The sequence below is a fragment of the Miniopterus natalensis genome, chromosome 7 (assembly GCF_054644295.1).
Source record: "Miniopterus natalensis isolate mMinNat1 chromosome 7, mMinNat1.hap1, whole genome shotgun sequence".
Taxonomy (NCBI): Eukaryota; Metazoa; Chordata; class Mammalia; order Chiroptera; family Miniopteridae; genus Miniopterus; species Miniopterus natalensis.
The window spans coordinates 37,173,776-37,199,126 of record NC_142087.1 but is presented as its reverse complement, the minus strand read 5'-3'; the positions used below and the strand labels follow the sequence as shown (position 1 = coordinate 37,199,126).

General features: G+C 36.5%; 1 protein-coding gene across 3 annotated transcripts in view; it reads left to right on the top strand.

Annotated features, from left to right (window-relative positions):
* The first annotated feature begins 259 nt into the window (after window positions 1–259).
* Window positions 260–25,351, top strand: part of TWSG1 (twisted gastrulation BMP signaling modulator 1) — a 32,277-nt gene continuing 7,185 nt past the window's right edge. The window contains exons 1-4 of one of the 3 annotated variants that reach the window (XM_087818944.1): window positions 289–363; window positions 806–973; window positions 2,061–2,217; window positions 20,074–20,173. In XM_087818944.1, coding sequence (XP_087675070.1) covers window positions 2,095–2,217; window positions 20,074–20,173 — 223 coding nt within the window. In that variant the 5' untranslated portion in view covers window positions 289–363; window positions 806–973; window positions 2,061–2,094. Of the gene's footprint in view, window positions 364–678; window positions 772–805; window positions 974–2,060; window positions 2,218–20,073; window positions 20,174–25,351 lie in introns of those variants that run through there. The other 2 variants (XM_087818943.1, XM_016208918.2) reach the window with 2 other exon arrangements.

Here is a 25,351-nt window from a genome sequence, read left to right as displayed (position 1 = left end):
GGGGCGGGGCCACCGCGCGGCCCGTCCGTAGGCTGGGGGCGGGGCCAGGGGCGGGGCCGGGGCGGGGCGGGGCCGGTGGCGCGAGCTGAAGGGAGCGCGGGGGAGAGAGAGAGGCCTCCGGGCGGGAGCTGACGGCGGCGGGGCGCGCGGGGAGGGCCCGGGAGGAGTGGTGAGCGGGAGGCGGGAGCGGGGGTGGGAGGCGGCGGGCGGGCCTGTCTCTTTAAGGTGCGCGAGCTCGCGGGCGTGGCGCCGGGGGACTGCGCGGAGGCGCGGCCTGCCTCCCTCGCACGGCCCGCGGCGCGCCCGAGCTGCGCCGACCCGCCGGGAAGCAGGGCCGGCAGCCTCGCGGTGCGGCGGCGCACGGTGAGCGGGGCGGGCCGGGGCTGGCGTCTGCGGCGCCGGGGGCCGCGGCCGCGGCGGGCTTCTCGGGAGCGGGGGACTCGGGGCGCTCGCGCGCGGCCGAGCCCCGCCTACGCGGAGGACAAAGTGGGGGTGCCGCCGCCGGTGGGCGCTGGGCGTGGGCGGAGGCCGGGCGCCCGGGTGCCTGCCTCGCCGGGCGCGCACTCCGGGCCCGGCCCTGGGGCGCGAGGAGCCGGCGGCCTCGCCCGCCGCGCGCGGGGCCCGGGCGGCGGCACAAAGGCGCTGTCAGGCCGCCTCCGGGCCGGCTCCCGGCCGGGAGACTCCTCGCGGGGTGTGAAAGCTGCGTTCGTGGGCATTGTTCTGAGCTCAGAAAAAACTAGAAGCCTCTTGAATAATTCTGCTGCCTGCTTTGTACGTGCCCCTATTTACTTGAATATATTTTCAGTAAGGTTTTGGGAGTAGGATGAAGACAACCGTAGGAGATGAAAAAACACAAAAATAACCTCTCCTTGGTAGCTGTAAGATGAAAACTAGTTCTGGAAAAATCAGTGTTCAAATACCTTCTTTGGCCTCCACAAATGTGTACTGCTGGCTCCAAAAATTATCCTCCTAGGTATGTGTTGTCAAAGAAGTTAGATAATTGGGTTACTAACGGTCTTTAGGAAAACTTCTGGGCCTCGGTAGCAATCACCAGGGCTTACTCTTTCAAACTGAGTCATCCTGGGTACGAAGCTCTTTCTTCTTTTCACCTTACTGTTTTGGCTTTATTGTGCTTAGTAATACTTAGTATAAAAATTTACAGTCATTATAAAGGCCCCATAAACGCACCTTTTATTCCTCTTACATCAGTAGTCATTTATTTTAATTGGTTCTATTTGGGTGGGTGTGGAGGGGTGTTTTAATCCCAAGAAGTTATATTTTCTCTTTTTTAAAAATTTAATAGCCGCGTTGATTATTTAACCACTGTCAGAATTTGTGCTGGTCTCCCCCCGCCCCCCCTTTTTCTTCTTTTTAAACTGTAATATTTTCTTAATAACTTTGAAGAATCTATGGTACTGTGGCATAGAATCAGAAGAGCTTCACATTTAATGCAGTTAATAATTTACTATTCCCTTTGTTATTTGCTAAATTATTTAAGGAATGACTCTCAACTCCTTTCTTTGAGCTGTTGCTTTTTAATTATGCTAAGAAACAGTGAGACAGTCATCATTACTAGAATAATTTGCATAAAAGTTTGTTTTAATTCTAAGAATTAACATATTGTTAAGTGTTTTTAAATTATAATACAGTATTAATAGTTTTCATACAGGCGTAAAGTTCACTAATGGGCCTAAAACTAAGGTTGAACAGTAGCAGTGCAGTTTTGAAACTCGTTATTTGCTTGATGTACTCTCAAGTTACTGTTGACATATATACATAAATATTCATTTTAACTTTTACAGTCATCATTGCTAGGTAGTCTGAGAAATTTCAGTATTCTAGATCTTTGGAGGTGGTCAACAAGACATTATTATATAAAATTGTAGGGTGGTTTTTTTCCCCTGTGTTTAATCTTTCATTGAGTGACTTAAATGATCAGTCAAAAGTCTAACACAAACAATGAGTTTTGGTTTATTTGTATTGTTTCACATTTTTGTATTTGTTTTTGCTCTAGTTCTTACCTTTGGATTCAAGTTTTTTGTTTGTTTTTGTTTGTTTAGCTTCCTGGGAATTACTGATTGTCTTTGAAGAAACATGAAGTCACATTCTGTTATTACGCTTACTCTAGCCATCTTGATGTTCCTGACGTGGATCCCTGTGTCACTGAGCTGTAACAAAGCACTCTGTGCTAGTGATGTGAGCAAATGCCTTATTCAGGTAGGACTAAAGGGTACTTATTCTTAATATTAAAATATATTGTAGAGCAGATATAGACACATATATACAGACATAGAGTGTATGTATAATACAGTGTATTAGATGAGGGCCTGAGGTACTCAGTCGTGGCACAGTGCTCTGGGCTTTTGCCCCTGTACTTCTCTTGCATACAAGCAGGGTCAGATTCAAGAAGTTCAGTACTGAAAATAATATCCAGCTTTCTAAACATACCGTTACAAGGTGATGAGCACTCTGTTCAGATGAACTAAAGGGTTTCTCTTGTATAACCTAGTTTACATAGCAAAGAGACCAAATAACTATATTTAGAAAAAAAAATTAGTCAAATAATAGACAAATTGTACACTAAATGTAATGTATTAGTTGTCTGTTCTAAGAAGTTACCTCCAAATGTAGCAACTTAATTCAGTAAACATTTATTATTTCATGAAGTTTCTTAGGGTTAGGAATCTGGGAGCATTTGATATGGGTGGTTTTGGCTCAGGGTTCCTCACAGGGTTGTAGGCAAGTTGTCATCTGGGATTGGCAAATTGGCTTCTGAGATAGTTGATAATTATCTTTTTCAGTCATCAAGGCAAGCCTAGTGATGTAGCTACCACTGTCATTTTCTGAAGAGAAAAGTGAGGTTAAGTAATTTGGCTAGGTTCATATAGCTATTAAGTTGCTGTAGAATGTGGTCTGTGTTTTTGACTCCAAGGCCTGTGGCCTTTCCACTAATCATACTCTTCATAAAGTGGTGAACTTCATTTCTTACATAACTGTTCTCTCTTTTCCATCCTGTTAGATCAGCAGCAGTCTCATGCCCTTTGTGTGTCTGTATTTTATTAGCCTCCCTTCTAGTTATTGGCTGTTGGCTAAGAAATTCATTAACCACACATACTAGAATTCTATGTATGAGTCAGCTACTTCTTGGCTATAATCCTGACATAAGAGCAATTGTGTGTATGCACTAGAAGTATTAATGATTTTTATAGATCAGAGGCATTTTGTGCTTAATTCTGACATTTTGGTTCTTCTCATTAATAGTTGAAATCCTAGGTAGCATGGCCTTTACGTGAGTGTAGTTTGTCACCACCTTAGCTCTGTTTATTCTTACTTTGCATTTCAAACCAAAACATTTAACTAGAAATGTTTGTTAGTTGAGTGATTGGTTTTTAATTTTTTTAGTATGAACATTTTCAAGCACAAAAGGAGATGAGGGTATGAATAGCAGTTATGATTAGCAGTTACAGCAATCATTAACTCATGCTTAGTTACCCTTGTTTTATCTCTATTCTCCTACTCTGACCACCCCAGCTGTTTTAATTTCAAGCAAACCCCTGATACTATTTTACCATAATTCTAAAACCTGTCTTTTAAAGATAAGAACTCTTCAACACATAGCTATGAGCAATTTTAAAATTACCAGTAATTCTTTAATATCACCTAATTTTATACATGGACGTTTCGATATGGCATGTCTACTTAGGCTTGTCCTCACTGAAAATTTTGTAGTCTGTACATTAATTCCAGCTTTGTGCTGTGGGGAATCTGTGCTCACTTCCCAGGTTGTTGCAGTGTAGCTTCATTACTCATTAATAGAAATAAAGTCTCATAGCAATTGCTATATTCATGTTTAGGTGGAAATTCACTTAAATTCCAAATTATTTTTTGACTCTCCAAGTCTATACTTTCTATTAGTTCAAATAATGAAAAATTAGATTTTATTTACAATACCTTGCTTGTAAGAGAGTATTTAAATAAGAAAGCTTTTGGTTAATATTGATAATACTTTCAAAGGCATTCCATATTGCTGGTAAGAAGTCTGATGACAATCTGTTGTTTAGTCTCTGTAGGTATCTTTGTTAATTTCTTTCTTCTCTCTGGAAATGTTTAGTTTTATCTCCTTATTCTTGGTGTGGGTCTTTTTTTATGGACATTATGTTGGCCACCTGTGAATCTTTTCTGAGAGGAGGGGTTTATTTTGAGTTGAAAACTAGAACATTCCCTTTTATATTATTTTTATATATAATATCCTCCTTATTGAAACTCTGATTAGTATGAGTCTATGATGTTCTGTGTCTTAGTTTTTTTAAACAGCTTTATTGAGATATAATTCTAATACTATACATTTCACCGGCTTAAGTGTACAATTTAAAGGTTTTTAGTATTCACAGAGTTATGCAACCATCACCACAATGTAATTTTAGAACATTTCCATCACCCTAAAGAGAAACCTCATACCCATTAGTAGTCACTCCCCATTTTTTCCTCCCCACCCCTAGGCAACCACTAATCTACTCTGTATGTCTTTATATGCCTGTTTTGTACATTTAATATGAATGGAATCATATAATATGTTATTTTTTATGTCTAGCTCATGTTATTGAACATAATGTTTTCAAGGTTCATGCATGTTATCGTAGGTATCACCACTTCATTCTTTTATGATCAGATAATTTTTCATTGTTATGGATATACCTCATTTAATTTATCCATTTATCAGTCCATGGGTATTTGGATTGTTTTTATTTTTTGGCTACAGTGAATTATGCTGCTGTGAATATTCATGTATATTTTTATGTGGATATATGTTTTTATTTCTTTTGAGTATATACCTAGGAATGGAATTGATAAGTCATATTTCTGTGTTTAACATTTTGAAGAACTGCTAAAGTATTTTCCGAAGTTACTGCATACATTCTCACCACCAGTCTGTAGGGATTACAGTTTCTCTCCGTTCTCACCAGCACTTGTTATTATCTGTCTTTTCATTTTGTTGATGGTATGATTTGCAACACAAAAGTTGAAAATTTTGATTAAGCCTAATTTAGAAATTTTTTTGTCACTTACGCATTTAGTGTTGTTGCTAAGAAACCATTGCCTAACTCAAGGTCACAAAGATCTACTTGTATATTTTCTTGTAAGAATTTTATACTTTTAGCACTTATATTTATTTTGATTTTATTTTTGTGTATGGTGTGAGGTAGGGTTCCAACTTCATTCTTTTGCATGTAGATATCCAGTTGTCCCAGCACCATTTGTTAAACAGACTATCTTCCCCCCTCCCCCCCACTGAATTATCATAGCACCCTTGTTGAAAATAATTTGATCTTTAATGTTGGAGCATGTTTCTGGATTTTCAGTTTTATTCCATTGATCTATATGTCTATCTTTATACCTGTACCACATTGTCTTGATTATTGCAGCTTTGTGGTATGATTTGAAATCAGGAAGTATGAGTTTCTCTGTTTTGTTTTATTTTCAAGATTATTTTGACTATTTTGGTTCCCTTGCATTACCATATGAATTTTAGGATCATCTTGTCAATTTCTCCAATTAAAACCAGCTAAGATTTTTTTTAATGATAGATTTTACTTGTTGGAGTAGTTTTTATTTAAGTTGACAGAAAAATTGAGCAGAAGGTACAGAAAGACCCCATGTACCTCTTCCCTTATACTCACTGTTTCTTCTATTATTAACATCTTGCCTTAGTTGATACTTTTGTTATAATTGATGAACCAATATTGACACACTATTATTAACTGATGCCCACAATTTACCTTAGGGTTCAGTGTCTTGTATAGTTCTATGGATTTTGACAAATGCATAATGTCATATATCTGCCATTTATAGTGTGATACAGAATAGTTTCATTGCCCTAAAAATCCCCTGTGCTTCCATTTGGCCCTTCTTCCTCCCTCGCATCACCCCCCGGGCCAAGCCCCTTACAACCACTAATTTTTTTTACTGTTTCTATAGTTTTGCTGTTTTCAGTATGTTATGTAATTGGAATTATGCAGTATGTAGCGGTTCCAGGCTGGCTTCTTTCACTTAGCAATATGCATTTAGTTACTCTATATCTTTTTTTTTGGCATGATAGCTTATTTTGTTTTATTGCTGATTTACAGTCCATTTTTTGGATGTACCACAATTTGTTTATCTGTTCACCTATGTTGAACAGAGACATCCCTGTTGCTTCCAGGTTTTGGCAATTAAAAATAAACCTGCTATAATAGCTAAGATCTGGGAAAAACCCAAGTGCCCATCAGTAGATGAGTGGGTAAAAAAGATGTGGTACATTTACACACTGGAATACTATGTACCTATAAAAAATGAGCTCTTACCCTGGAGATTATCATGCTAAGAAAAATAAGCCATTAAGAGGAAAACAAATATACATGTGCTCACTTATTTGTGGAATCTAATGAACAAAATAAACTGACAAACAGGATAGGTCCAGAGACATGGATGCATGGAACAGAATGACAGATCTCAGAGGGAATGGGAAGAGATTAGCCAGAGAACATACATGCATATATGCATAACCATGGACACAGACAGTAGTGTGGGAAGGCTTGGGGTGGGATGGGGGCTGAGTGGAGGGGGGCAAAGGGAGGAAAAATGGGAGACATCTGTAATAGTGTCAATAATAAAAAAATTCTACATGAAATAAATAAATCTGCTACAAACATCCATGTGTAGGTAGTTGTGTGGGCATAAATTCTCAACTCTGAACATATGCTCAAAGTATGTTTACTTTTGTAAGAAACTCCAAACTACCTTCCAAAGTGGCCATAACATTTTCTGTTCCCACCAACAGTGATTAGAGTTTCTGTTGCTCCACACCCTCATCATCTGATATTGCCATTGTTTCGAATGTTCACTGTTTTAAAGAGTACATTTGGTATGTTGTTTTAATTTGCAATTCCTCATTGGTTGAGCATTTTTTTCATATGCTTCGTTTGCCATCTATATGTCATCTTTGGTGAGGTGTCTGTTCATATCTTTAGCCCCTTTTTAAATTGACTTGTTTGGTTTTCTTATTGTTGAGTTTTAAGAGTTCTTTGTGTATTTGGATAATATACTTTATCAGATAAGTCTTTTCAAAATACTTTCTCCCAGCCTCTGGCTTGTCTTCTCATCTCTTACTTGTCTTTTGCAGAACAGAAGTTTTTAATCAATGAAGTTCAGCTTATCTGTTATTTCTTTCATAGATTGTGCCTTTGGTATTGCCAGCTAGGATTTTAATAGGAATTGCATTGAATCAGATCAATTTGAGAAGTGTTGCCATCTTAACAGCATTAACTCTGCTGATTCATGACCGTGAAATATCTTTCCTTTTATTTAGATCTTATTTTTTTCAACAATATTTTGTAGTTTTCAGTGTACAGATCTTATACTTCTTTTGTTAAATTTATTCATAGATATTTTATTCTTTTTGGTGGTGATATAGAAGGAATTATTTTCTTAATTTCATATTCAGATTGTTCCTTGCTTTTATAGTGTCGTAGGTCTTAAATCTGTTTTTAATCTTCTTTTATGCTTTCTGGGAAATTTCCTTGACTTTACCTTTGAACTCTTTGTATGGAATTTTAAAATTTTTGCCATAACTTTACATTTTTAGAAGCTCAATTTTCTGCTTGTTAATTTTTGTATTAACACGTTCACTTGTTTTTTAATGCAATATTTTCTCCTCAGATATTTTTGAGGTTACTTATCTGAAGTTTATTCTGTTACTTGGATTTATCTTTCTTCCAAGATTGGTTTTTCTTTTAATTTATGTCTCTCATGTGGCAGGCGTTCCTCAAATGTATAGTATTACTTAGGTGTCCATTGTAACTAAGAATGAGCTATTCAAAGCATGGTGGGGAGACTGTATATGTGGGCAGGGCTGACACACACAGGCTGGAGAGTTTCACTTGGGTAGGGAAGCCCTTGATGCTGGAATGTGTTCTTTCCTCCGAGGCTGATCATTTTCCTGAAGAGAAGCTTTTGGTTTGTTTGTTTTGATTGGCTGGTTTTCTTGTTGTTGTTGTTAATCCTAACCCCAGGGTATTTTTTCCATTGCTTTTTAGAGAGAGTGGAAGAGGGGAGGGAGAGAGACACACACACATTGATGTAAGAGAGACACATTGATTGGTTGCCTCCCGCACACACTGGAGCACACACCCCAGCTGGGACCTGACGATCAAACCTGCAACCCAGATAGGTGCTCTTAACTGGGAATCAAACCTGCCACCTTCGGTGTGATGGCCGACACTATAACCACTGCACCACACCAGCCAGGGTGATTGGCTGTTTTTCTTGCTGTGGTTGGAGTGGGTGGGTGGACAATAGATCCCTGGTTCTTGTCTTTTTGCTCTAGTGTGGAGGGTAGCCTAACTGGTCTGATAGAAACTTGAATTGGAATGCCCTCTTTCATTCCTATGTTCTTCATTTGAAGAACAGATTGGTTATTGGTATTTCATGTGCCAAGAATTGTTAAGTGGGGTTCTTGGATCCCTTAAAGGTTTATGGCATCCTCAGAATTATATTAAAAGTTGTATATGTACAGTATGAAAAAGGAAAAAAAGCCCATAGCTTTCAAGAGATTCTCAAGGTAGTTGATGCTTTTGAAAGGTTAAGAATTGCTGGGGCCCTGGCCAATGTGGCTCAGTGGAGCGGAGCATTGTCTAGTGTACCGAAAGGTGTGGGTTCCATTTCCGGTCAAGGCACATGCCTAGGTTGTAGGTTTGATCCCCGGTTGGGGTGTTTCTCTCTCACATCAATGTTTCTCTCTCTCTAAAATCAGTCAACATATCCTTGGGTGAGGATTTAAAAAAAAAAAGTGTTAAGAATTTATGAGGCTTTGCTTTTCATTGCACATAGTAAGTTTTCAAAATTCTGCTTTCACATTGACGTTTTCGATGAAAATAAGAGCTTTTCTCCTTAAACTTACAAAGGAAGAACGTGTACAGAAATAAGCATTGCTATAAAAGTTTAAAGAAAGACATTCCTTCCTTCCCTCAGAGGGAATTTAGATTTTCTTTTTGTTATTCTGGTTTGGTTTGAACAGCTTCTGTAGTGTTGAGATGATGTACTATGAGGATAAGTTAGAACATTTGTTTATATTGAGCTCTCTGCAACTCTTGAAATAACTAAATATAAAAAAATTTCCTTGGAAGCTCATAGTTATGTAAATATTTTTTACCAGTGTGGCCTTGAGGCAGCACAGTCATTCCTGCCACTCCTACAAGTTGCTACAAATAAGGGTAGTCCCTACACAAATATTTGTTTTGTGCTTCTGACAGGAAAGAAATCTAACTTTAAACATCAAGAAAGTAAAAATTGTCATCTTGGTGTATTTCCTTGCTCATGTAATGAGTGGTTTAGCTGTCCTATTTCAGGAAAAATAAAAGGTAATATATGATTTTGCTTTTAACAAGATGTTTCTGGTTTTTCCTTCTGCTGTGGGAGAACGTTTAAAATTTGGATCAATATTATGCTTTTACCCCAGAAATCTCAAGACGCATTTTGTATTAAGAATTAAAAAAAAAACAAAACCCTTACTGACTTGTGAGTACTTTTGGCTAATATTTATGGTCATATTTAGGATGATATAAACATATTTCATGAAAATATTCACTTAGGTGCAGAGATCTTTGATGCATTATTCTAGCACTTCACTGGTTATCTGAATATTTACTTAGCATTTTTATGTACTAAATCAACAGTCCGCTTTTTTCTAAAAATTTATTTAACTATTAAATCTTAAATTTTTTGACATAAGTTAGGATTTTAAAACACTTTTTATTAATAATTGTAATTTTTAAAGTGTATTTTGTCTTAAGTTAAAAATATAAGTAGTTCAGATAACTTCAGGACTTTCTTAATCACAGTAAACTAAAAAAATTAACTTTCTCTTCCTTTTTCCTTAATCAGTGCTAATTAAACTCTATGTTAGCTTCTTGCTACAATTATCTTGGTTTGTTACTAATACTAGTAATATTTTAGTTTACAATATACGATATTTTCTCTTTTCTCTTACAAACCTTACCTTATTTCTTATAGTGTTATTTTCCTCTTCATTTTACTTCCTTGCTCTTAAAAGTTGTGGCTCTAACTCGCGTTTGTCCTGTTTTGCTTCAGTTAACCCCTCATGAGAATCTTTGAAATGAATGTCCAAAAGTACTGAGTTAGGCCTGATGTAATTTAAGAAAATAATAAGTCATTGTTTCCCTTTGAATGTTTAATGTGGTTAAAATAGCTGCTAAAATTTGGAAGTAGAGACTAAAATTTATTTTCACTGACTGTTTCACCTGTTGAATTATTATATTAAAACAAAAATGAGAATTTCATTGGGAGACATAGAAATTTTCAAATATAAAATAGGGAGAAATTTTCAAGAATAATATAGAGAGAATAAATAGTAAAATAATTCCCATTACCCTGTCAGTCAGCTTCAACAGTGATCTGCAAATGGCCAGTCCAGTCTCATCTATACCTATCTCACCTTACCCCAGTGGGATTATTTTAAAGAAATTTGTTGGGGAACTTTTAAAGTAAATAAGATTAAAATTTTATTACTAGGTTTATGTAAGAAGTGGGTACCATTTCACATAGTTTGGAAGTCACGTAGACACATGAACTTGTATGCTGATTTATTTAGCCAACGGAGAACACTACTATTCTCAGTAGTGTTTCACTTAAGTTTATATCATTTTCAGAGCAAAAGTTTACCAGTCAGTTGGAATTTATAATGAACAACATGATGATAAGATTCAGCTGAGAAATTTTTGTTTGAAGTTTGAAAGTTTGTTAGATGTTCTTAAAGCGTATTACTATGTCAAAGTGGATTTGTTGTAACTTAACATAATTATGTTTATTCTTTTGAATAAAGGCTGATTGAGGATGTTTTATTTTGTATATTTGTTTTTAAATAGCCATTTGATCTAAGAAAAATTATAATGCAGGTAACATCAGCATAGGTACAATCTAATGCTTTGTTGATTACTGATGCTTATGCAATATGCATTTACTTAATTAGCTTTGTTCTTACATTCCTGAGGTCCTTTTTTTAATCAAGATATTATAAGTACTTAGAGTTGGCTTAGTTTAATATTTAAGAACCTCAGTTTGTGTTTTGAATGTGTTTTTATAATTGTATACACAATAATCTGACTCTTAAGTCATACTACCCAAATAAATTAAATGTTTGCCATTATAAAAATATTTCATATTTTAAAAATTTACAGAATATATAGAAGTAGAAAAAGGAAAGCAAATCATTCATAGTTCTATTTTAGAAACACAGACTACTCTTAATTCTTTGATATAGTATTTTCTAGGTTTTAATTCATGCTAAGATGATTTTTTAACAACTGTATTGTATATAAAACTACTGTGTTCTGCATTTTTGACTAGCATTATTTTATGCTTCTTTGTAAGAAAGTATTTATGGTAGTTTAGAGAAATATAGTTTTAGCTTAAAAATAAAATAGAGGAATTTGGTTTTAGAGTTAGAACTATCTTCTGTATTGCTTTCTTTAATACCAGCTTATGTTTATATAGTGCTTTATATTTTTCAATTCTGATTTATTAAAATAATAAATTTATGGGCCATAGTGTACCATACCGGTCTTTCAAAGGTGAAATAATGTATTCCCTGATCTCCCAGTGCACTTTTTGGGGTCAGATTTATTGAGGTATAATTACATATAATTCTCTCTTTTTTGTTATGTAGTTCTATGCTTTTTGACAAGTGTGCTCATGTGGCCACCACAGTCAAGAGGGAATATTTTCATCACCCTTAAAAGCTCCCACATGCTCCTTTGTAGTCAGAACTAGCCCCCTCCACTGCCTCAGTGCCTGGCTACCACTGATTTGATTTTTGTCCCTATAGTTTCACCTTTTCCAGAATGTCATATAAACAGAATTGTACAGTATGTAACCTTTTGTTTCTATCTGATTTCTTTTATCTAGTATAATACTTTTGAGATTCATCCAAGTTATTGTGAGTTTCAGGTATTTCTTTCCTTTGTATTGCTGAGTAGTATTCTGTTGTGTGGCTGTACCATAATTTGTTATTTATTTACTAGCTGATGGACATTGGGTTGTTTCCAGTTTTGGGTCATTATGAATAAAGTTGATATATACTTTCACATATGGGTCTTTGTGTGGACAGATGTTTCATTTCTCTTGAATGAATATCCACGAGAGGGATTACTGAGTCACCAAAGCATTTTCATAGCCATTATATCATTCGGATGCCAAAGTCTATAAGGGTAAACCCAACAATACCACCCCCTTTTTATGACCGACAAACTGAGACTCAGTATTATATGCTGCAGCTTATGGGCTGTGACTTGAATCCAGATTCTATAAGTTGAAGTCATTTGCTGTCTGCTCGACTGTAATGTTCTCAGTGATGATGTTTCCCTGTTTTACCAGCAGTGCTAACAAGTCTCTTAGCTCTTGGCAATAGTTAAGAGAATGGAAATATTTATCTGTAACTGAACATCAGAATATAAATCAGATTCTTCCTCAAGTTATTAGTTTCCATCTCTAGCCTGGAAATTTGGAAGTTCATAAAATAAATCTGTACTCTTACAGCCTAGTCTTAATCTTAAATGAATGATAACCCCCCATTTATTTTGCATTGAGGATTAAGATTTCACTGGAACCTTAGGTGTGTAGAGAACAAGATTTTCTATTAAAGTTGATTAAGTAATTATGTAAAACCTCTGTCTTTTGGCATTCAAAAATTTGAAATTCTATGTCACATTCAAGGTTTTCCCTAATAAAAATGTAGTAAAATGCATTTGAAATGATTAGGCTCTTCCTCAAAGCTTTTTATCCTGTCAGATTTTCATTTCTTATAAGCTTTTTAAGGAACTTGCCAAATTATCTCTAGATACCCATGTTGGTCAATATGGGATAGCCCAAATGTATAAATTTTTGTTTTCCATTTAGTATAAAATTTTTATTTTTCCAGTATAAAATTATTGAACAATGTGATTACCAAACTTTAAATAACATCTAGAATAGTCCTCCACACAGAGAACAGATAGATGTCTTATTTCATTATTACGCTGGCTCTCACATGTGAGAGCAGTGGTAGTGGGAACAGCCTTGAATCAGAAGACCGCGTGTGAACTCAGACTAATCAGTAACCCACTGCTCTTCAGCCTTTCCATTGGTACCATAAGCAACACCCACACTTTTTCTGAGACTTGCAGACTAGGAAAGCAGATGATATATGGTCTTTAACTCACTGAAGCAACAAAAGAATTAACTATTAAATTCCAACTCACTGGTTTTGCAACTCTTGGCCAGTGATACTTATTTTACCTTTACAAACAATGACTAAACTTGGGCAATAGCAGTTCTGATTATATTCAGGTACTGAAAGTGAATTATATAATATCTTTAATTAAACATCCTAAAGGATTATCTAAATTTAATTGTGGGCTCATTCTCTCTAAGAAAGAGTAATAACTATAATTATTGAAATGCTAAATTAATAAGAAATAACTTTCATATTTCTCATTCCAGTGTTTAAAAAGCAGGCATATCAAACCAAAACTTGGGTCAAACCTCAGCCACTTACTAATTGAATGAAATACAGATTTCAAAACTTTACTTGAAGAATGAAATAATAACTATATTATTAGGGCTCTATGAGATTCAAAATAATGCATATGAAACATTTAACATGGTGCCTGTTAGTGATAAAATAAACCCCTCTAGGAACTGTGGGGAGGGGCAGCAGTAAATACTTGGAAGCATTGAATCAGTCTTTCTGGACTGCTGTGAACTTCGAGTTTGGGTGTGATCACATGTTCCATTCAGCGGAGCAGTACTCAAATTTAGTTCTAGGAAGGTTAGTAAAATGTATAAATAGTCAGATTTTCCAAACAGGAAAGTCTACATCTCAGCTCAACTGTACTTTTTATTTAATAAGTGGAGACTTTGAAATAAGGGTAGAATGGGAGATAATGAAGTTTTTGGAGGTAGTGGTAAAGAAAGAGGTGTGAGGGTCAGGAACTGAAGGCCGGCCCGTCTCTGAGTTTTGGTACATAGAATGTTCTATTATGCAGCTGTTAAAGTATGTTGACAGATTTTTACAATAGGGAATTGCTTATTTGTTTATTTTTTTTAGAGCAGGACAGTATGTAATCATTTTCTTAGAAATGCATAGGAATTTACCAAAGTAGGAGGAATTTGGGTGTTTTTTCCTTGTACTCCAGTAAATGTTTTTCAAAGTCTTTGATAACTCAAATAAATATCTAAAATTTTTAAGGCATTACTTTTATCTTGACTCTAGCCTCTTTCTGGTTACAGAATATTCATTTATATCCTCGTAACTAGAACAGCGTAACTTTACTAGTGGTAAAGATTTCTTTTTAAGTGTCCTGAAGAAAAGATCCTGCCTAACATTTTTAAATGGAGTAATTTTTCCTGTGATCCTTGATTCATCACAGAGTTACATTTTGAATTGTTTTCTTTTGTATTTCCAATACTTAGGTTCAAAGCACTTTAGAAAATGTGTTTTATATTTAAAAATATTCATCCTAACCAGAGTTTGCTTGCTGTCAAAAAATTAAAGTATACATTTCCAAATATGTTAATGACCAAATGTTATTCAATAGTGTGATTTTAAAAGACATGTAAATTGAATGGGAAAGATGAATTGCTTGATGAGCTACACATGGCTGTTATTCATAATTATTTACACATGGAAATTAATTGTTTCCATTTTTTTCTTAACAATAGTCATAAAGCAAATGATTACCATATACTTTTGCTCTTTTAATTTACAATTGGGTTTTTGAGATCTTCAGTGTCCTATATTAAATTTGCCTGGGATTTTCTCCTGAAAAGTGAGAAGTCAGATGTATGCTTGAAAACGAAAAAGCACATGCTGACCAAGAGGTTGATGTAAGGATCTCATTTTCCTTATCTCCCAATCTCCTAAGAAGAATGCCACACTAGTTACAAAGAATAGAGATGTTTTTCATATATTCTGAGGCTTATTTACTCTGTAAAATTTCTTAATTTATGTGATTAAATTTGGTTTCTTAAAACAAGGACTTTTTAGTCTTTTCTGTAGTAAGATGAAAGAAAGAAAAATACTAGTTAGCATATTGTTACTTGGATTCAACTCGTTTTAGCAGTCATTTTAATAGTATAGTAATAAAGTTTATATTTAAGTCATTTCCCCCATGTCTAAGCTTTCTATAGCCTCTCACTTTGTATTCTACCAGTAAATTATAATCATTAAGTATATCACTATTGTACATTATTCTATCACACTGACATGTAAAAGTATAGGCATCTATTAAGAGGGTGTGAAATAGATTGAATCTTGAGGGCGGGATAATCCAGGCAAGTTCAAGTAACTTTTATTTATTTTTAATTGATTTTTAGAGAGAGAGAAAAGGAGAGGGAGAGAGAAAACCATCCATATGATAGTGAAACATCAATTGGCTGCCTCCTGCATGCCCCCTACCAGGGATTGAACCCGCAATCCAGGCATATATCCTGACCGAGAATCAAAACAGCAACCTTTTGGTGCATGGGACTATGCCGAACCAACTGAGCCATACCAGCCAGGGCTCAAGCAACTTTTAAATAGTCATAGTTTTAACTTTCCATTAGTTAGCAGCAATCTTAGAATATCACTCACCCTTTCATTCCAATTTAAAACACCTCACAGATACCTGACAATAAAAGGTACAATGAAGGCTTTACAAACTCAGTTTCTGTAATGGAAACCGTTAAGTTGACATTTACTTAAAAATTATTTAGCATAGCATACATTAATTCATTTAACAGACTACCACTTGGAAACTGTGATAGGAAAAAGGAGAGACGTATTCTTTGAATAAATTTGATACTTTTCTAATTCGTTTCTCCTGAGCTAAATAGATAATGTAAATGCAAGCAACTAAGATAGTAAAGGGATATTTTCTATGTAAAATGTAAATTAAAATTTAAAAGAAGCTTTATTTCTTGTGACTAAGTGGCATCCTTTATAAAACTAAAAACGAAAAAGTATCAATATCCTTAATTCTGATGGTGTTTTTAAAAAAAAGTGTAACTCAGAAAATGATGTCTCACTCCAAAGACAAGACAGACAGGTTTGCATGGAGAAACGAGTCACAAAGATTACCTTTGGCGACTGTGTTTTTCTAGATTTCCAAGTAAATTTGAGCTTTCCTGCATCAAGCATCACCAGTTTTATGATGAAGCATCTGTACTTCTCACGAAGTCTCTGCCCATTTAGTTTCTTTCTGACAGGCCTAGCAAAGTTTTACCTACAGCTTGCCTACACGAAAAACAGCCCAACTCTATAGAATTCTGCAGTACTAAAATAGTATAATTTGCACTTCTTATGTCTCAGATATACATTGACATCAAACTAATTTAAGTAGAGAATAGCACAAGTGTTGATTCTTGAAAGTGCTGTGTAGTAGCTAGGGGACTTTTGGAGAAGAAAAAATTCAGAATTACATATCAGTGTATTATCAGTGTGATTAACTGTCAGTGATAAAAATATGTCTCATTAGAATGCTGAAGTGACTCCAGTAGTATAGAGATGTAATAAGATAAATTTAATAGTGATAAATATTATGTGCTATGTTTAAATTCTCATAACCCAGGGAAAGCCAAGAAGGCGATGGTGGCTACAGAGTTTCCCTTTAAGTTGGGTTTGTTTAGGAGTGGCTGTCTGGTGTTAAGGGTTAAAGGAATTACCTTGAATCTTCAGTTACGAAGCAAGCTGTATTAATTAGCTTTCATGGATTAAAAAAGCACCTCAGAGTTTAGTGGCTTAAGACAATAACCATTTCTGGGCTCTCTATTTGGTACCGTTGACCTATATGCCTGTTCTTGTGGCATACCAGGCTGTCTTGATTACAATGGCTTTGTAGTATAGTTTCATATCCGGTATTGGGATCCCTCCAGTTTTGTTCTTTCTCAAGGTTGCTGTGGCTATTCAGGGTCTTTTTTGGTTCCATATAAATTTTCAGAATATTTTTTCTAGATCTATAAAATATGTCTATAGTATTTTAATAGGGATTGCGTTGAATCTGTCGATTGCTTTGGGTAGTGTGGACATTTTAATGATGTTCATTCTTCCAGCCCATGAACATGGTATATGCTTCCACTTATTTGTATCTTCCTCTGTTTCTTTTTTTAATGTCCTATAGTTTTCCAAGTACAGGTCTTTTGCCTCCTCAGTTAAGTTTATTCCTAGGTATCTTATTATTTTTGTTGCAGTGGTAAATGGAGATTTTTTTATTTTTTTTTTGTAGTTCTCTTTCTGAGAGTTCATTATTGGTGTATAAAAATGCCATCGATTTCCAGATGTTCATTTTGTATACTGCTTCTTTGCCAAATTCATTTATTAAATCTAGTAGTTTTTTGGTGGAGTCTTTCAGGTTTTCTATGGACAATATCATGTCATCTCAATGATAGTTTTACTTCCTTCTTTCCAATTTGTATGCCTTTTATTTCTTCTTCTTGTCTGATGGCTGTGGCAAGGACTTCAGTACTATGTTGAATAAGAGTGGTGAAAGTGGACACCCCTGTCTTGTTCCTGATCGTAAGGGAAATGCTTTTAGTTTTTGCCCATTGAGTATGATGTTGCCTGTGGTTTCCTCATATATGGCCTTTATTATGTTGAGGTATGATCCCTCTGTTCCCACTTTGCTGAGAGTTTTTATGATAAATGGGTGCTGGATTTCATCATGCTTTTTCTGCGTCTATTGATATGATCATATGATTTTTATCCTTCGTTTTGTTCATGTATCACACTTATTGATCTGCAAATATTGTGCCAGCCTTGCATCCCTGGAATAAATCCCAGTTTGACAAAGGAGGCAGTAGTATATAATGGAGTAAAGACAGTCTTTTCAATAAATGGTGTTGAGAAAATTGGACAGGTACATTCAAAAAACTGAGACTAGACCACCAACTTACACCATACACAAAAATAAACTCAAAACGAATAAAAGATTTAAATCGCAAAAACATAAAAATCCTAGAAGAAAACATAGGCAGTAAAATCACAGACATGTCAGGTAGCAGAATTTTTGCCAATACATCTCCTAGGGGAAAGGAAACAAAGGAAAAAATAAACAAATGGGACTGCATCAAACAAAAGCTTCTGCACAGCAAAAGCAACCATCAACAAAATGAAAGGGAACCCAGGGTATGGGAGAACATATTCACCAATGATACATCTGATAAGGGGGTAATTTCCAAAATATATAAAGAACTCATAGAACTCAAAAAAGGAAGACAAACAATCCAATTAAAAAATGGGCAAAGGACCTGAATAGACACTTCTCCAAAGAAGACATACTGATGGCCAAGAGACATGAAAAAATGCTCAACATCACTAATCATCAGAGAGATGCAAATTAAAATTATGTATGATGAGGTATCACCTCACACCTGTCAGAATGGTTACCATCAGTAAATCAGTAAACAAGTGCTGGTGAGGGTGTGGAGAAAGGGGAACCCTAGTACACTGCTGGTGGGAATGCAGACTGGTGCAGCCACTGTGGAAAACAGTATAGTGTTTCCCCAGAAAATTAAAAATGGAGCTGCAGTTTGGTCCAGTGGTCCCACTTCTGGGAATATATCCTAAGAATCCCAAAACACCAATCACAAAGAACTTATGCACCCCTGTGTTCATAGCAGCGCAATTTACAATAGCTAAGATCTGAAAACAGCCCAAGTGCCCATCAGTAGCTGAGTGGATAAAAACCTGTGGCACGTTTACACCGTGTAATACTATGCAGCGTGAAAAAGAAGGATCTCCTACCGTTTGCCACAGCATGGAGGGACCTAGAGATTATTATGCTAAGTGAAATATACCAGTCCAAGAAAGACAGCTATCACATGATCTCACTTATATGTGGAATCTAATGAACAAAATAAACTGACAAACAAAATAGGTCCAGAGACATAGATGTGTGGAACCGACTGACAGATCTCAGAGGGAAGAGAGGTGGGGGGTCGGAAGATATTAACCAAAGAATTTATATGCATATATGTATAGCCAATGGACACAGACAATAGCGTGATAAAGGCCTGAGGTGAGGTGGGGCTGGGTGGGAGGGTAAATGGGGGAAAGCTGTAATACTGTCAACATTAAAAAATAAATTTAAAAATATATGTTTTAAAATAAAACAAAAACAATAATCATTTAGGTCTTATTTCTGTGGGTTGGCAGTTTGGACCTGTATCAGCTGAGTGGTTTTTCTGGGCTCATACTTGTGTCTGTGTCAACTACTGGTTGGTTGGAGGCTGGATGAGCTAGGATGACTTCAGTTTGACTGACTTGCCAACCTGGCCTTCTCCCAGGTGACATGTGGTAGCTGGGCAAAGTTCTAGGAGAAAGTGGAAGCACTCAATATTCTTGAGACCTAGACTTAGAACAGATAAGGAGGTCACTTCCATCAAATTCAAAACAAGTCTCAAGGTCACCCTATATCCAAGGGGTCTGGAAATAGACTGTGTCTCTTGATCAGAGGAGCTGCAAAGTTACATTGCCAGTAGGGAGGGGAAATAATTGCTGCCTTCTTTGTAAGTAGTCTTTCACACCACTGATACTGTTTTAATATGTTGTAGATAAATAAAAATAGCAGTTTTATAACATTCTTTTGTTTGTACTCTATATTTTGAGAAACCACAGCTTCCACTACAAGTTGGTTATTCATTTAGATTAATTTGAACAATGAATCTAATAGCTGAAAGCAGGTTTTGTGCTTGTATTGAATTATTTTTCGAGGTGGTGTGATGGGTATAAAGTTATGGGTTCTAAGGTAACCCATTTTATTTCATAAAATGTTTCAAAATAAGGTAGAAGCATACAAAACCTGTTCACTGAATGTGTCCAAAAGAAAATACAAATCTACTTGACATTGTAGGTATTTATGTTCATAGAACAGTTAATGGTCTTTAATAAAAAATTATATGAAGAATAAATTACTATAAATGCAAATATTGTGTTTTTTACTACAAAAAATTAACAATTTTAAATATAGTTATTTGGAATTTTAAGTTTGAACATCTTATTTCTAGGAGCTCTGCCAGTGCCGACCTGGAGAAGGAAATTGTTCCTGCTGCAAGGAGTGTATGCTGTGTCTTGGGACCCTTTGGGATGAGTGCTGTGATTGTGTTGGTAAGTTGACGTGCAATAAAGTTTCTTAATATTTCTTATCACAGAGTCCTTGACTATAAGAGACTTTAAAGAATATAAATGTATTTTATGTTTATAAACTAGGGTGTGAATAAGATATAATAGTTAGCCCTGGTCGGTGTGGCTCAGTTGGTCAAACATTGTCCCATGCACCAAAGGTCTCGGGTTTGACTTCTGGTCAGGACACATGCCCAGGTTGTGGGCTGGATTCCCAGTGAGGGGCTTGCAGGAGGCAGCTGATCAGTGTTTCTCCATCACATTGATGTTTCTTTCTCTACCTCTCCCTCTCTCTAAAGTCAATAAAAGCATATTTTTTTAAAAAGACTTAATAGATATATAGAACATTATTTTATATTACATTTACTTGTATTAGATGGTGTTACAGATAGGGTGGGGTTTACAGTTGTGAGTATACAAAATGCGGAATTTATTCTTGTATTTTATTAATTAATTATTGTATTATTTTCCATACAAACAATTGTAAACCTACGTTGCCCCACCCTGTTTATGTGTATTTTTATAGAAAATAGTCTAGGAGGAAATTAAAAGTACTTATTTTTGGAAACTAGGAGTGGAGGAAAAACGGGAGATACTTTTTATTTTTAATTTTTTTATACTGTTGAATTTTTTATAAGGAGCATGTCGTATAGTTGTAAATAAAGACTAGATACTTAGCATGTTAAGAAATAGATTATCTTCCTTTATAAAAGACTTCACTGAAAGATCCTCAGAAGCTAAAAGCTATTTTTAACAGCCTTCTGAGGAACAGTCTCCACAGTGTATGAAATAAAAAAATAGCAAGCTGCAAAAGTATGTTTATAGAATGCTACCATTTGTGTTTTAGAAGGAAAACTTAAAATAGACTTGCTAGAGAAATACTCACCATCCTCTCTCCGACCACTTAATTCTTTCCCATCCTTAAAACTGAAATTCAAGTGTCTCCGAGTCTCAAAAACCTTCCTCACTTGACAGAGATAGGATCCCCTGTGCTATTCAGGTTTCTTCTATTACATCATGTAGTTCTTGCAACTATAATTGTCATTGTGCATGTCTCTTCTAATAGAGCATAAACTTTTAAAGAACAGGGATGGTGTCATACTGATGTTTTAAAATTAACCTCTATTTTTATCAAAGTGGGGTAGACGCACATACTTTAAATATATGCGATAGTGCTAAAGCAGTCCTGAGTCATACTTTGGCTTCCCGGTCCTTTGATCCTGTGCCAGAGACAGCCACTTTTATCTTTTTGGTATTGTATTACTTCCATAATTCTAAACAATATCCTATGTTATTCTTGTGATTCTTTGATATTAGAAACTTTTTGTTGACTTCTTATTATGGTAGATAATGATTTTGCTCTCTTATCTCTTTCCAATAGTTTTATCACTACTAGTTAAATCAGTAATTACTTTAACATCCATTGAGTAAATTAGTATTACATACTAGTTTGATGGATAATAGTATAAACACTGATTTATTAAATGAATAATCCTATTATCTGTCTTTTTGTATTGGAGTATAAGTACCGAGAGATTCCTTATCTGCCAGGCTTTGTATTAATGTTTAAACTTCTGGTTTTCATTTTTAGTTTCCAAGAACCCTTCTGTGATGGTCCCTTTGGGAGAACATACGTTCTTGTGTTACAGATATTTTTCTTATCTTTCTGGGACTAATGATTACAGACTTTGGTTGTTAAAGTTTTCCCTTCTACTCTTTGCCCTGTTTCTCTTTCCTTAAATGTCTGGTGATCCTGGGCCATCTATCCATATATAAAATTTAGTCACTTTAATGCGGTCTGGAAGCCCAGGCTGGTGGACGGCATGGAATCTAGTTTGCCTCGTTCTCGGATGGCTGGAGGAGGAGCTGGCATGTTCAGTGAGGATCCCTCTCCAGCTCACTGTCTATGATCTTTCCCTTTGGGTTGTGCAGCTTTTTCAGAGAAGGATTTTTGAATGTCTTGCCCTGCTGGGGCTGGGCACCTTGGCTGGCCCAGCCCTGGGATCCGGAGAGGCCGCAAGCGCAGTCGTTTACTCCCCGTTTCATCTTGTCTCCACTCTGCAGTTCCTGCCGTTTCTAGCCCAGGGCCTCAAGGACGGCCCTCTTACTGCCTACAGTTGTGGGAGGAATGAGGGAGGGGTGTGGAGGCATAACTGTCCTCGAAAGAAGCTCGCCTCTGTAGGGATACCTGGTGTCTCCAACGCCTGAGTCTCCCCAGAATTCTGGGGTTACATCTGCCTGGCAGGGAGACTGCTGAGTCAGTGACATTCCGCTCTTAGGTTCTTCCAAGGCGGGGCTGGTGTTTCAGTTTGTTTTTCTTCATTGTTTTGTAGTGAATTCTGAGAGCACAGGGACAGACGTGTCTTTTCCTCTGTTGTCTTAGGTCCATCTTGGTATTTCTAACAGCTGGTATAGTGTCTAGCACATAAAAGTACTCCAGCACATAGAAGGTTTTATGACTGTCAAAGAAATGAATTATTAATGCATTATTCTTCCAAGATGAACAGTTTATTCTATGCATTTGACAGTTATAATTCTTTTTATTATGTCAGGTCAACTAAAAGCAGCTTTGAATTATTTTGCATCATTAAATGTAAGTTAATTTAATATGTACGATGAAAGTAAAAAGGAAAATAAGCACATTAACCCCTAATATGCATATACAAGTGTTTAATTTAAACATGAGTGCCAAGCAGACAAATGCAGTTTCAGCGTTGCCTAAAATAATGTGTATGTGTGTGTGTTTTAACCATCACACCATGGTAGCAGTGCCATTCAACGTCTCCTCCTAGGAAAGGTCTGTAATTCTCCTACTGAGTAAGAGTAATTATACATGCCCATAGTTCTGTAATTGTAGAAGCAACTTGTGTTTTTCTGGGCTACTTACCATTAAAAAATTATTTACTTTTAAGGATTTAATACCAGTTTTAAATTTCAACTAAGTTTATAATTTAACTTAATTTTCATTTTAAATTCAGTTAGTCTTTCTATTTTCTAGGCTGAAGTGTAGAGATTTCAGTTCCTGTTGTTCAGCAGTACTCTTTTCTGTGTAGGCAGCTGTCTTCCACATCAGGCGTCTTTGATGTCCTTTGCAAACCTGGGGCCACTCCTCCCTTCTGAGCTGAAATGCTCCTCATACTTTTCATGGGTGGTGCACAGACCTCTGAGAGGCCCGAGTTAGAGTACAGCCTTCCCTTCCTGTCTCATTCTGTGGCTTCTGGCTCCTACTTTGTCTAGCGAGCTCTCTCCTCCAGCTGCCTTGCACAAGAGAATTAGCTCCTCTTAAGGTGAGAGTGACGACTGGAGCTCATCCCTGCCGTTCAGTGTATTCCTCAGATCCTATGGTTTCTGGAACCTAGATCTCTACCCACAGTTTGTTGTTTTGTTTTTATTTGTTTTATTTTTACTTTCCCAATCATACACAAAATAGAGAGTTCAGTGAATTTCTTTGTACCCACCCTCTCTTCAGTGGCCTTACTTGTTCCACCCACTCATCAGTCCGTCCTTCTGTCTGTCCTCTTCCCCCCTTTTTTTGTTGGAATTAACAAAACAAATAATTTCACCTTCAAAGTCCCTAAGTTATGTATCTCAAAAAAAAAAGAGAGTACATTTTCTTAGATAATACAATGTTATTCCCACACCTAAAATAATTATAACACTTCCTTAGTATTTAATACCCAGTCCATGTTCAGATTCCCCTAATTGACTAAAGGTTATTTATAGATATTTTAGTCACGTTAAGATCCCACAAAGTTCTGTTTACAGAATTTGGTTATTAGGTTTCTTAAGTTTCTTTTATTCTAAAATAGTTCCTCCTCCCCTCACCATCTTTTAAAATCCTGTTGACTTGTTGAAGAAACTAGTAAGTTATGATGGAAAATATATCACATTCTGTATTTAGCTGATTACTTTCTGTGGTTATTTAACTTGTTACTCTATTTCCTATTGACTGGAAGTTAGAGCTGAAAGTTGATTAGATTCAGGTTCAGTGTTGGGGAGGTGGGGTACAGCAGTGCAGTGTACACATTAATACCTAGTTGCCCTGCTTTTAGTGATGCTGAGATTGACCAGTGGGTTCAGATAGTGGAAGTCTGATCCCTTGGTGGTAAACTCCTCACCTATCTTTTACCTGGTGGCTTTACCCTTCATTGATGATCATTGCCACTTTCAGTTTAAATAATGATCTGTTATGATTCCTTCTGTATGTATTAGCTGTAATTATTCTTTATAGAAGAACTTTCCCACATTGACTAGAGCCCTTTGGTTACCCTGACATACAGGATAAACAAAATGTTACACACTTGCTTCTTTCTCTTTACCCATTTTCAGAGTATACTTCATGCCCTAGCAAATTCTAGTAGGGTTTAATACAGCTTTGCTTTGCTTTTTGGGAGGTGTGTGTGTGTGCGTGTGTGTGTTTTCTTTTTGAAGTATCCTTGTAAACTCATGACTTTTTAAAAATATATTTAGTGTTTTAATCAGTTGCTGTCATTATTCTTCTGTGGAAGGCAGCCAATCAATGTGTCTCTCTCACATCAATGTTCCTCTCTCTTTCCCTTTCTCTCTTTCTCTCCCCTCCCACCCTCCCTTCCACTTTCTCTAAAAATCAATGGAAAAAATATCCTCAGATGAGAATTAACAGAAAACAAAACAAAAAAGTATAATGTTGCCTGGCCTGTGTGTTTCAGTTGGTTGGCCTTCAGTTCCCAGTTCCATTCCCGGTCAGGGCACATGCCCCGATTTGGGGCTCGATTCCTGGTAGAGGGCGTGCAGGAGGCAGCCAGTAGACATTTTGCTCTCACTTCCATGTTTCTCTTTGCCTCCCTTCTTCTCTCTCTAAAAATCAGTAAAAGCCCTGGCCAGTTTGGCTCAGTGTTTGGACTTTCGGCCCACAGATCAGAGGCTTGCGGGTTTGATTCCCCATCAAGGGCATGTACCTGGGTTGCAGGTTCTCCCTGCCCCAGTGGGGTGCATGCCTGAGGCAACCAGTCAATGTGTCTCTCATCAGTGTTTCTCTCTCCCTCTCCCTCCCTTCCTTTCACACTTTCTCTCTGAAAGGCAATGGAAAAAATATCCTCAAGTAAGGATTAACAAAAACAAACAAAAATCAATAAAAAAACTTTTTTAAAAAAGTATAATGTTCACAAAAGGAATTGCAGAGGA